Raw genomic sequence first — 13,134 nt, 5'->3', positions numbered from 1 at the left:
TAGTCTGAAGTCTGGGAGCTTGATTCCTCCAGCTCCTTTTTTCTTTCTCAAGATTGCTTTGGCTATTTGGGGTCTTTTGTGTTTCCATACAAATTTTGAAATTTTTTGTTCTAGTTCTGTGAAAATGCTGTTGGTAGTTTGATAGGGATTGCATTGAATCTGTAGATTGCTTTGGGTAGTATAGTCATTTTCACAATGTTGATTCTTCCAATCCAAGAACTTGGAATATCTCTCCATCTGTTTGTATCATCTTTAATTTCCTTCCTTCATCAGTGTCTTATAGTTTTCTACATACAGGTCTTTTGTCTCCTTAGGTAAGTTTATTCCTAGGTATTTTATTCTTTTTGTGGCAGTGGTAAATAGGAGTGTTTCCTTAATTTTTCTTTCATATTTTTCATCATTAGTGTATAGGAATGCAAGAGATTTCTGAACTCATTTTTGGGGCCAGTAGTTCTGCTTCCAGGAATTTAGCTCTTGGATATAATCACTTAAATATTCAGAAGATATTCATTGGATAATCAAAGCACTGAAATCAGTCTAAATATCCATTAATAGAAGCCTGAGTAAATTATGGTACAAGACATATTGGAATTTTATTTGATTCTAAAGATGACAGAGGTTTATTTAGATGAACTGATATAGAAAGTTGTAGCTAGATTATTAACAAAAAACAGCAATTATAGAATATATATATAAATAGTTGACAGGGGTTACAGGTACCCGCCCTCTGCGCAGTTGAAAATCTCAGTATAACTTTGAGTCGTCCCTCTGTACCTGAGGTTCCTCTGATTCACAATTCCTCTGTATTCACAGTCCATATCCGCACATTCAGTGAACTCTGAACACATGTGGTACTGTAGGATTTACTATTGAAAAAATCTGCATATATGTGGACCCGCACACTTCAAATCTGTGTTGTTCAAGGGTCAACTGTATATATAAGTGTGTGTGTATGTATAAATATATATATATATGGCATGGTATTATTTGGGGAATTTTTAAATATACCTAATATATACTTATATATCTACATGTATTTCTAGATAAATCCATACATCTGAAGAGTAGAACTGGGGGTGGGGAAGCAGCATGTGGCCCATAGCTTGTTGTGGTGCCTGGCCCATAATGAGTTCATATTAAGTATTTGAATGAATCAATGAATGAGAGTCAGAAGCTAGGAGAGATTTTCAGTCTTTATTTTATACCTACTTGAACTATTTGAATTTTTTTACAATGTATATAATTGCTTTTGTAATAAAATTAAGACATGTAAAATTGTGCTGTTCACTTTTGAGACTCTGTCCCTTTGTTTTTTCAGTTTCCTCTGCTTCAAAGGGCTCCTTTCCTTTCAGTTACCACCTTCCTTCAGGGTTCAGATGAAAGGTTGCCTCTCTGCAGCCATCCATTCTTCTGTCTTCTGAATTTGTGGCTTCCTCACTTTATGTATACATATCACCATGAGTGCAGTATCCCATTATGTTCTGTTGGATCTTTCTTTCCTGCCTGGTGTGTGAGAGCATTGTCAGAGATGGTGTGATTCATCTAACTTCCTCCAAAGGCTACCAAGGGTCTGCCACATTGTAGCCAAAAAGGAGGGAAATACGGCCTGGCTTTCCTGTCCAACTGCTAAGCACTGGTCTGCATTACATTCACACTGACCTGACACCCAAAGTGATTGTTTATTTTTGACCCTTTGAGTGTTCTCAGGATACAGAGCTCTAGCTTAAACAGTCTCCAGAATGACAGTATTCCATTTCATCCAGCATCACTGCCAACATCACTTGAAGGAAACTCCCCCATATCAATTACCTTTGACTTAATAGGTCTAGCAAGGTACCCAGCATATATTGACTCTCCCCCAAGCTTTGCTGAGATATTAATGACATATAACATATAAGTTTAAGGAATATGATGTGTTGATTTGATACATGTATGTGTTATGAAATCATTACCACAATAAGGTTAGTTAACTTCTACATCCCCTCACATAATAACGATTTTTGTGTGTATGGTGTTAACATTAAACATTGACTCTCTTAACAACTTTTAATATATAATACAGTACTGTTAATTATAGTCCCCATGCTATACGTTAAATCCCCAGAACTTATTCATCTAATAACTAGAAATTTGTACCCTTTAACAATCTCCCCATTTCTCCCACCCCAAGTAACTGGCAACCAGATTTCTACTCTCTGTTTCTGAGTTTGAGATTTTTAGACTCCACATATAAGTGAGAACATACAGTATTTGTCTTTCTCTGTCTTATTTCACTAAGCATAATGCCATTAAGGTCCATCCATGTTGTCACAATAGGCAAGATCTTTTTTTAATGAACAAATAACATTCCAGTGTGTGTGTGTGTGTGTGTGTGTGTACCCTTTCATCTGTCAAGGGACACTTAGGTGATTACCATGTCTTGGCTGTTGTAAATAATGTTGCAGTGAACGTGGGAGTGCAGATGTCTTTTTGAGATAGTGATGCCATTTTCTTCAGATAAATGCGCAGAAGTGGAATTGCTGGACCATAGTAGTTTCATTGTTAATTTTTTGAGGAGTCTCTATAGTGTCTGCACCAGTTTACATTCCCAACAACAGTGAACCAGGGTTCTCTTTTCTCCATATCTTCACTGTTTGTTATCTCTTGTTTTTTTGATAATAGCCATTCTGACAGTTGTGACGTGAAATCTCATTGTGGTTTTGATTTGCATTTCCCTGATGCCTAGTGATGGTGAGCACCTTTTCATGTACCCGTTGGCCATTTGTATATCTTCTTTGAGAAAGTGTCTATTCAAGTTATTTGCCCATTTTTAATCAGATTGTTTGGATTTTTGCTATTGAATTGTATTATTTTTTTGGATATCAGTCCCTTGTCAGAGGCATGGTTTGCATATATTTTCTCTTGTTCAGTAGGTTGCGTTTTCATTTCACTGATTGTTTCTTTTTTTTTTAAATTTGTTTTATTTATTTTTGGCTGCGTTGGGTCTTCAATGCTGTGCGGGGACGTTCTCTAGTGGTGAGCGGGGCTACTCTTCTTTGTGGTGCGTGGGCTTCTCATTGCAGTGGCTTCTCTTGTTGCGGAACACAGGCTCTAGGGGCACAGGCTTCAGTAGTTGCAGCACATGGGCTCAGTAGTTGTGGCTCACAGGTTCTAGAGCACAGGCGAGTAGTTGTGGCACACGGGCTTAGGTGCTCCACCACATGTGGGATCTTCCCAGACCAGGGATCGAACCCATGTCTCCTGCATTGGCAGGCTGATTCTTAACCACTGTGCCACCAGGGAAACCCTGATTGTTTCTTTTGCTGCATAGAAGCTTTTTAATTTGATGTAGTCCCATTTGTTTATTTTTGCTTTTGTTGTTTGCCCTTTTGCTGTCATATCCAAAAAATTGTTTCCAGAACCAATGTCAAGGAATTTATTTTTTAAGTTTTTTTTATATATATATAAATTTATTTATTTTATTTATTTTTGGCTGCATTGGGTCTTCATTGCTGAGCGTGGGCTTTCTCTAGTTGCGGCAAGCGGAGGCTACTCTTTGTTGGGGTGCGTGAGCTTCTCTTCGTTGCAGTGCCTGGGCTTCTCACTGCAGTGGCTTCTCTTGTTACGGAGCACGGGCTCTAGGCGCGCAGGCTTCAGTAGTTGTGACGCATGAGCTTAGTTGCTCTGTGGCATGTGGGATCTTCCCCAACCAGGGCTTGAACGTGTGTGCCCTGCATTGGCAGGTGGATTCTTAACCACTGTACCACCAGGGAAGCCCAAGAAGTCTTTTCTCTGTTTCCTTCTAGTAGTTTTATAGTATCAGGTCTTATATTGAGTAAGATAAATAAATATTTATTAAATGATTTAATATGCCAAATTGTGTACCTGCTATGTACCTAATTTTTCATTCAGAGGACCTTGAGGACCCTATTGTGCTTTCTAAGAGAGTAATTACAACTTGTTTCCCTGCCTCAATACACCCCAACATACCTGAAGGGTTCAACACGTTATAATTAATATCTGTGGCTCCTTAGGGTAGTGATTCTCTGAAGGTTGATATTTGTGTATCCAGCATCTCAGGGTTGCACGTGGTTTGAAACAGGCTCCCCTCACCGCACCCATCAGTTACTTAGGATTGTATGCTAAAAATATGGATACATGTATAGACCATAAATAGAATAAGGCCCTGAATGGACACATCCGTATCATGGATAAGGGCAAATCATGCTTTCTGCAAGGAGGAATGATTAGGATAATTAGAATGATTTTAGTTTTGCTTCTGATAATCACTGGTTGAATTGAGCCCCCCATGCCTTGATTTTAACGTTTCTAATAATTTTACATGTTCTGATATTACCTGGGCCAAATATTAGGCATCTGCTTATTAAAAAAATGAAAGAATGAGATGTACAGTTTTAAGGCAAATATCTCGTTCATATACTGTTAGATACTGATTATAACGATAGCTGGTGTTTCAGCTTTGAGCAATCAAATGATTAAAGTTGATAGTAAAAGTATAAACAGGGTTATGGTTTATGAGTGTTTTCTTCCCTATGATTTCCTTATACAGAGACTTTTAATCTTAACCCAGGAACATAGGAATGATACACAGCTTAGCTTGGGGGATGTTCCTGTTTTAGAGGAAAGGAGACATTGTGGAAGTAATTGAGTTTAGAGGAGAATAGCAATAGGACTCGGGTAGAAGAAGTGTAATTAACTTACTTGATTAACCTAAGAGGACACCTGCAGGCAGGTGGGATTTCTGGAGTGTTGACATGGTGGGATACTATTTGTTTGGGTTGATGGAGAAGGAATTTCCAGTCTTAGTCCTGTTTTGAGACTATTTGGAGGTCAGAGTGAAGTAAATATATAAAAGGGAGATTGAATTAGTATAGCTGAGACAAGAAGTCAGGGAAGTTGAGTTATAGAAGGGGGGGAGTGTAAAAAATCCAAGACTTCCTGGTTGAGAACTCTAAATGGCTAATGAAGTCTTGGGCATGATTTATGGAGTACAAGGAAATTCTAAGGCCGTAGTTCTCAGCCCTGGCAGCTGACTAGAGTCACTTCATTTAAAAGGGGTAGACTAGGGCCTGGCATCAGCATTTTTAAAGCTTCCCAAGTAATCCACCTGTGCACCTCATATTGAGAACTGTTTATTGATCTAAGGGTATGGAAGAGGAGAGTGGGAGAAAAATATTAGAGGAGAGTCTCGGGGCCAGGGAATTTCTAAGATCCTGTATAGAATGGTTTATGGGAACTGAAAGTCAGCATTCTGATTTATTAGATACTTGGCACATTACATATTATTTTATTATGAAACAATAGAACTGAATGTCTTCAATTCTTTAACTCTCAAGATATTTCTGGAGTTAGAAACCGAACATAATTAACTGTTAAAAAAAATACGTAACACGTATTTTGCTTCTTTCAGATGGAATGAATGCCTTTGTGTCAAAAGCCAAAGGAACATTTACCATTTTGTTAAGCAGGACCACCTTAAATTTAGTAGTTATATTTTTAAGGGAAGCTGAAAGGAGGAGATTTATAAAAGAGAATACATTAAGATTACTTTTAGCAAGTTATATGGATGTGCAGCATTTCATTTAAATACTGCCTCTTTGACTAGAAATTACTCAGCAACTGAAGCAAACAGTCTGAGAGGAACCAATTTCCTGATATTGTCCACCCCTCTTCTAGGTAAAAATGGAGATTCTTTGTATCTAATTACGTTAAAGAATTGAAATCCCTTCATGTAAGATAGAAAAAAAAATATGCACACCTTAGATTACATTCTTTAACTCAGTCTTTTATCCACATTCAGAGACTAATTAATTATCTAAGATTAATAGAATGCATCACATTTCATAAAACTGCATGAAACTTAGGAATATCTGTTACAGTAGCTATGTTCTTACCTCCCCTACCTTGACCTTACAGACGCTTCTCAGTAACTTTAGACAAAGGCTAAAAGTAATCTCTTCTCTATTGCTGGGAAGATGAATTACTGTAGATGGGAGGAAAACATACAACTAAAAATCAACTTTCTTCATCACTCTTGACATTCACCAGTCCTTACTTGGGATCACCTTGAGATATGACATCAATTCAGAGTAATAAGGAGGGGTCAATGAAAAGCTAAAACATTCCCGAGAACCCATTATAACACATCTCCAAGAGATTCGTGTCAATGACACAGCATTTCAAATACACTACACAAATTTCAGAGGAATGGCTTCATGAAATGGAGGCAATAGGCATCTGTGAGAGTCTTATGACTTAGAAATTGACCTGTTATTGGGTATCTCTCTCACTCCCTACATGTTTTCCACCCTATAAGCTTATCAGTCATTCCTTAGAAAGCAGGGTGTGTCCATTTTTTAAGTGTCTGTTGTGACTTAGTACATTCTCTGTGTGGTATCATCATTGAGAGTTTGTTTTTAGTGAGTAATTTAGACACATTTAAGGGCTTTGATCTAAGAAAATTTCTTTTTCACATGAATAAGGATCCAGAATTGGTTTCACAAGATAAGTCTAGAGTTGGTAATGTACAGATCTTCTATCAGTAGATTTTTAGCTCTTTGGGTCTTGTTTACCTATTTAATCTATTCTAGCAGGTAACTCAAAGCTCTGTATATAAAAAGAACTTAATACATAATTGATGAATTAGAAAAAAATACATTTCTAGTTTACTGTGTTACAGGGACTAGCTTAGGCACTGAGAATTCAAAATACGCTTTTTGTGTGTCTACACGTATAACCAAAATTTATCCCTCACTAGCATTTAGAATTATGTTAGTGAGAAGAAGAAAGAAATGAAATACAGTATACCTGTCATTACACTTCATTCTGTTTTACCAATGATGACATGATATAGAATGATTGAAATTATCATTCCTCAAACTTCACTAGTTAGCCTATAGAATTTTCCTTCTCTGCAAACTTTTAACTAGCACTGTTTTCTAGTTTTGCTATATCAAACAGATAAGGGCTATTAAATCTGTTAGGTACTGAATAATGTGAGCTGGAAAAATGTTATTTGCTCTCAAGTACAATAAAAAACTATAATAGAACTTTCAGTGTTTAATTGAGTAATATAAATGCTACATCTAAGAAGTGTAACATTGTTACATGTGATTGCATATAATATGGGACATAAGTACATTTTAATATATTTAAAATTGTTTGAGGTGGTGCCTCCTTAAATAAAAGAGCATAAATCCCACCCAGATTTTCAGGGGCTTTTTGCATTTTTTTAATTAAGTATAGTTGATTTACAAGATTGTGTTTCAGGCATATGGCATAGTGCTTTGGTTTTTTTGTTTGTTTGCTTGTTTGTTTTTACAGATTGTATTCCATTATAGGTTATTACAAGATACTGGGTGTAATTCTCTGTTATACAGTAAATCCTTTGTTACTTGTCTATTTTACATATAGTAGTTTGTATCTGTTAATCGCATACACCAAAGTTGTCCCTCCTCCCCTACCTCTCCCCTTTGGTAACCATAAGTTTGTCTTGTATATCTGTGAGTCTGTTTTGTTTCGTGTATAGATTCATTTGTATTACCACTTATATGTGGATTCTAAAAAGTATCATATAGTATTTGTCTGACTTACTTCACTCAGCATAATACCCTCCAGGTCCATCCATGTTGTTGCAAATGGCAATATTTTGTTCTTTCCCCCATACTTCCACTCAGTCCAGTTTTTCAGTAAATCCTGTTGGCTCTACAACCAGAACATACCTGAGATCTACTCCCATCCTGTCCAAACCACCATCATCTCATACCTTGTCTATGCTGGTAGCCTCCTGACTGATCTCCCTGCTTCCTCCATGTGTGCCTGCTTAGAGCCCATTGGCCACAGAACAGCTAGAGGGCTCTTTCTAAAATGCAAATCAAATCACACCATTTATATATTGATAAATATTTGTTGAATGAATTAATCAGATGACAGTGAGTAGTGGTATTGGGTAAGAAGGATCAATATGGCAGGGATGGGAAAACCAAAAGAGGTTCAGAGGGGCCAGATTTTAAGAAAGGCTTGATTTATTGTGCATAATTCTCTTTACTTGAAAACCCAGGCATAAAACTCTATTTATTGGCCTGCTGTGAACACTTCACAGCTTACCCTGAGAGAATGCCACCGAAGGCCAATCAAGGTTTCTCTCTGTCCACTTAGAGTCTAAACAGCTGCCCAGGTTTAATTAATATTCTTCAGTTTTATCTGGAGAGGAGCCAGTTTCTGAGACAGCTAATGAAAGGAGGATTTCTAACGCTTCTCTGGCGTCCGCTGGATCTGGTAGCAGAGACTTAAAGTTCTCACGTGAAATTGACATGTTGTTTTTCAAAGTCCACTCAGCTTGAGGTCCCTGCATAACTGTTCCATTGCCCCCTTTATCTGCTGCCATAACATCTTGTGAGGGGGTCCTAGGTTTGGTCCTGTGAAGTTTGGACTTAAGGTTTTTCAGCAGTGTCAATTCGTCGCTGAGAATCTCCTGCAGAACAATTAAGAAACACAGCGCTGGTTATTATGGTGTAAAAAAGTCACAACGAATTTAATCCGATCACCAAGTAATGACAAGGATTCAAGTGAGGGCTTACTCTTTTGATCTACCAGGAGTTTCAAATGGCAATTATCATTAATTCTTGGATCCCTCAAGTCCTGATAGAAAATCAAGGCAACCAGAAACTATCATTTTGTGAACAGACAGCTATTAAAAGCACATTAATAATCTATAGTGGGTATAGCATATGCCTTCTAAAAAGATTTGCAGCTTGTTTCTCTGTGGTAAAGACACAGGACTTCTCCAACCTAATTACAAAGCAATCAAACAATTTGATTAATCTGGAAATCACTTTCTTAACAATAACTGCCTCTAATATGAGGCACCCTGTGTAGCTCTGTTAGGTAAAGTACTATTTTGATGTGTTGCCTGTGTATTAGCAACGCTAGTTGCCCCTGGGGATCCTGGAGTTAATTACCTATTCAATGCCTGACCACTACTAAGGTTTCCTTTACCAGGTCAGAAACAGTAGTCTATAAAGTGTCATGGCACTCAAACATCCAAGAGCCAGCAAATCCTCGGGAACAGCTGGATTTGTGTTATAAGCAAGTGTTGCACATATGGGCAGAGAATTAACTGGCGCCAGTTTTCGTTTGAGAGTCTCTCAGGTATTGCTTTGCAGATGGGTGGATGAATTCAGAGAGCAGTGCTGTGATCAGTGAAGGTCAAGTATAGGACTCTGGTTTCAACCCATCTTACTTTCTTGTCCTGGGGAAGTGCTGTGCGTGTCCACAACAGTCTGGTCCTCATCTCTAAGTTAAGACTATATAAGGTGTGCTTTATAATTCAATCTGTTCTAAATTAGTGTAGTTTTGTATAACAAAATAGTACCCCTGGGCTTCCCTGGTGGCGCAGTGGTTGAGGGTCCACCTGCCGATGCAGGGGACGCGTGTTCGTGCCCCGGTCCGGGAAGATCCCACGTGCTGCGGAGCGGCTGGGCCTGTGAGCCATGGCCGCTGAGCCTGCGCATCCGGAGCCTGTGGTCCGCAACGGGAGAGGCCACAGCAGTGAGAGGCCCGCGTACCGCAAAAAAAAAAAAAAAATAGTACCCCTAAGACTTAAGAGACAACATAGAAATCAATTTTTATTCCAAATAAGAACAAAGACCTCAAAGATTGACTTCTGCCTATTTAATCTGCTAATCTTCTAATTTCTCCCTAAGGAAAATAGAGGAATTTTCTGTAACAAATGACAAAAATGTCTAGAATACTCATCTACCCTTTTTTTCTACTATTACTACCGCCCCATTTCTCTCTAAAAGTTCTCTGTTAATGGGACAGTCTACTCACATTGGAAGCCTCAGTCACTTTTAGTCTGTAATCTTTTTCATGACTTATTTCTAATCCATCACCAATTACCCTTGGTTTGCTCACCAGAATATCCTTTCTATTGGCTTTCCACGTCCTAATCTAGCTCCTTCTCCTCGGCAGCACATCTGTCCACTCGGCATACTCATGCCAGCTTAAAATCTCTTAGCATCTCTCTTGCATCCAAACATCTAAGGCCTTCCACCAGGTAGTACCAATACATGTAGTTCACAGCTCATTGGCTTTACCAGTCTGAATTCCCTGCTTGTAGACAGCCCGTCTCCACTGCATTGCCCCGCTGTGTTTGGGTTGATTCTGTCCCCTTCCTGAAGTCCTTCCATTCCTTCTCTTTATCTCTAGCTTGCTGAACTGACCTCAAATTAAGCTATAGTCTCTCCTCCTTGAGGAATTATCAGTCTAGTTCATGCCACCTTCATTTTCTCCAATATCCCGTTGCACTTAAGAGCCTTTGTGATAATGCGGGGGCGCATATTTGCATTTCAACTAGCTCTTCAGTCGGACATGAAACAAGAACGATCTCTGGTTAGTAAGATAATAGGAATGGCTCTTTAGCTTGGAGTTGAGGAACATTGTCAATGGAAGTGCCTGGAAAGGCAGCATGGAATAGGAAGGCAAAACCCGAAGATGAGAAATGGTTAATGGTAGCCCTGGAGTTTTTGTTTGTTTGTTTGTTTAAGAGCAGAGTTAAATTAACCTACCTCTGTATCTCCATCTCTGCCCATTCATCCTCAAAGTGATGGTCCGCCATGTATTATAAGATGTTACATAGCTTCCTGGGGGACCACTCCTTAAAATCTATAAAAGTGAAAAGGTTTTTAAGATAATTCCTTGTCTCTCCCTCCTTCAGAGTCTTAAAAACATTTAATAAGCTCTCTCTAGTTGTTCTGGTTGATCTCATATAACCTCCAGATATAGTGTTCTCTTTACAAAGAACACAGGGCTAAGAATTTGGTGCCAAGTTTCACTGGCCTTATTATTTATTCTCAGTGAATAGGGTAGCAGGGATTGTTCTCAGAATGCCTTGGCTTCAATCAATTGTTTTGTTTCTCCTCATAATTTACTGGTAGTTTGCTCTGTGTGGGGTGTGAGCAGAGCGAACTTTTTTTCCCAAATAAAAACAAAATCGACATGGAGATTTCTGGCATTTGATTTGTTTCCCTTTAGAAACAAGATTTCTAGCCATCTTGAAATCAAGACCTTTTAAGGAATATGAAGAGTGGTGCACAAAGTAAATTGGGTGGGGGGCAGGGGGAATGAAGGCTGTTGGGAAAAGTTCAAAGAACTTAATTTAGCTGTGTAGATAAATGGGCAAAAAGAGTCCTGGATTACTGGATGGCAAATGCAGAATCCATTTCTCCAGGGCCCCAAGGAACAACAGATGCAAAGGCCTGATAAATTTCATTGCTGCAGGGGGAAAATGCTTCTTGATTCTCTATCCATAAAGAAATGGGCTTTTCAGCGCTTCCCAGTTAAATGGCTTTACTTGTGCTTTCTGTCATAAACTTAATGGCATCTGTTGATGCCATCACTATAAAATCTGCAACTTTAATTGAAAAATTTCGGTAGAGGTGTAGCCAGTCCAGAAGTCCTGAAATTATCCACTTTAATGCATTAATCTTTTCTTTTTGCACACAGGTAATAAACTGTTTACCTTTATAGGTAGGTACTGACTTGAAGGTGCCGCCTTGTATTCCTTACCCATAATTACAATTGTCACTTCCGGTAAGAAATCAGTAATGTGGCAACTGGCTTGTTGTTAAGGATTCAACATATCTTCTTGATTTATTTTCTGTGTTTCAAGAACATACAGGATTAGTTTGTCGCCTTTCCTAACCTCCTTATTTACACCAGCTACAGTCCCATCCGGTCCTCAGGAAATTCTGCCAACCTAATTAAACATGCAGAGGGAAGCAGGGTGGTCTGGAGTGCCCTGAACCTCCCCTCACCTGCTGCCTGCCAAGCTTTCTCAGTGATCAGTAGCAGGTTACATGTTCTGATGGGGAAAGTAGCAAGTCCCCCAGGAGCTGCCACCTTACAGTGAGCAACCTGTGCTCCACCTGCCTCCAGAGGACTTGGGGAAGACACCCTCTGCCAGCCTCTGTATGACTGTGGCTTTTTTTTTTTTTTTTTTTTTGCGGTACACGGGCCTCTCACTATTGTCGCCTCTCCCGTTGCGGAGCACAGGCTCCGGACGCGCAGGCTCAGCGGCCATGGCTCACGGGCCCAGCCGCTCCACGGCATGTGGGATCGTCCCGGACCGGGGCACGAACCCGTGTCCCCCGCATCGGCAGGCGGACTCTCAACCACTGCGCACCAGGGAAGCCCGTGACTGTGGCTTTTATAGGCTGCCTGGCCAGTCACCACCCAGCTGCTTAGGAGCAGAGAGACTATTGAAGAAAATACTGATATGGGTTAGTCCTGCTGGGCCACTAGGCCATGCTGAGATAGAGCTGGATCATTTGAGGAATAGGTCTGAACTGTTGGGTTCTCCCTAGTATTTTATGACTTCTTCTGACATTTCTCCCTTTAAAATATTTACTTTGAAATATGAGGATTCATTTTTGAGAACTCAGAATTTTATTTCGGTTTCTGTAAATAAAAATATCAAGACTGCCTCCTTAAAATAGAAAGCCTCACCCTCCCAGTTGAAGCATATACTTCTGCATCCATGCTGCTGTTGGAAATGTTAACATCTGGAAGAGTAGGGACCAGGACATTTGTATATTCATTATTCTGTAGGACTGAAATATTTAGGTTGTTAAATATATGGAAAACTGCTGGTTGGTGATATAGGTTTGTTTATTCATATATTACATACTTGGAAAGCTGTGCTGGAACTCAAGCCAACCCCCTGTCTCTTCTCCAAGTAAAAGTAAAACATTTTTTGAGGAGATGGACATTTTACCAAAGTGTACAGAAACTTACTACTAAAGAGAAGAAGGTTTTGGATGTAGATAAAGATACAAAAACATAGTCATGATGTCAAGTTTTTTTCTTCTTTCTCTCTACAGGAAATAGCCCTCAAGATAGTCCAAGAAACTTCTCCCCCAGTGCCTCTGCCCATTTTTCATTTGCACGGAGGTAAGGACTTCTTGTGAGTAGAATAATGAAGTGTTACGTGGAGAATCCCATCCCCCCACCCCACTCCCTCCACTACCCTTTAGAGCTATATGTACCTCTCTTGGTCCTTCCTAGATGGTGGGCTGTCACTGAGGGCAGGAGAAAACCATTTCCACCTTTTCTCCCATCCCCAGTGCAGTGTCT

The 13,134-nt window shown here is 39.4% G+C and overlaps 1 protein-coding gene across 8 annotated transcripts in view; it reads left to right on the top strand.

Moving 5' to 3' along the window:
* The window catches only part of MAST4 (microtubule associated serine/threonine kinase family member 4), a gene marked incomplete at its 5' end in the record, with an annotated part of 573,576 nt that overhangs the window by 486,508 nt on the left and 73,934 nt on the right, over positions 1 to 13,134 (top strand). For all 8 annotated transcript variants that reach the window (XM_079703236.1, XM_079703235.1, XM_079703242.1 and 5 more), the window contains one exon: positions 12,882 to 12,951. In XM_079703236.1, the coding sequence (XP_079559362.1) occupies positions 12,882 to 12,951 (70 nt within the window). The remainder of the gene's footprint in view (positions 1 to 12,881; positions 12,952 to 13,134) is intronic.

Source organism: Hyperoodon ampullatus, assembly GCF_949752795.1.
Source record: "Hyperoodon ampullatus genome assembly, chromosome: 4".
Taxonomy (NCBI): Eukaryota; Metazoa; Chordata; class Mammalia; order Artiodactyla; family Ziphiidae; genus Hyperoodon; species Hyperoodon ampullatus.
The sequence above is the reverse complement of the archived record's forward strand: the minus strand, read 5'-3'. Positions and strand labels throughout refer to the sequence as shown.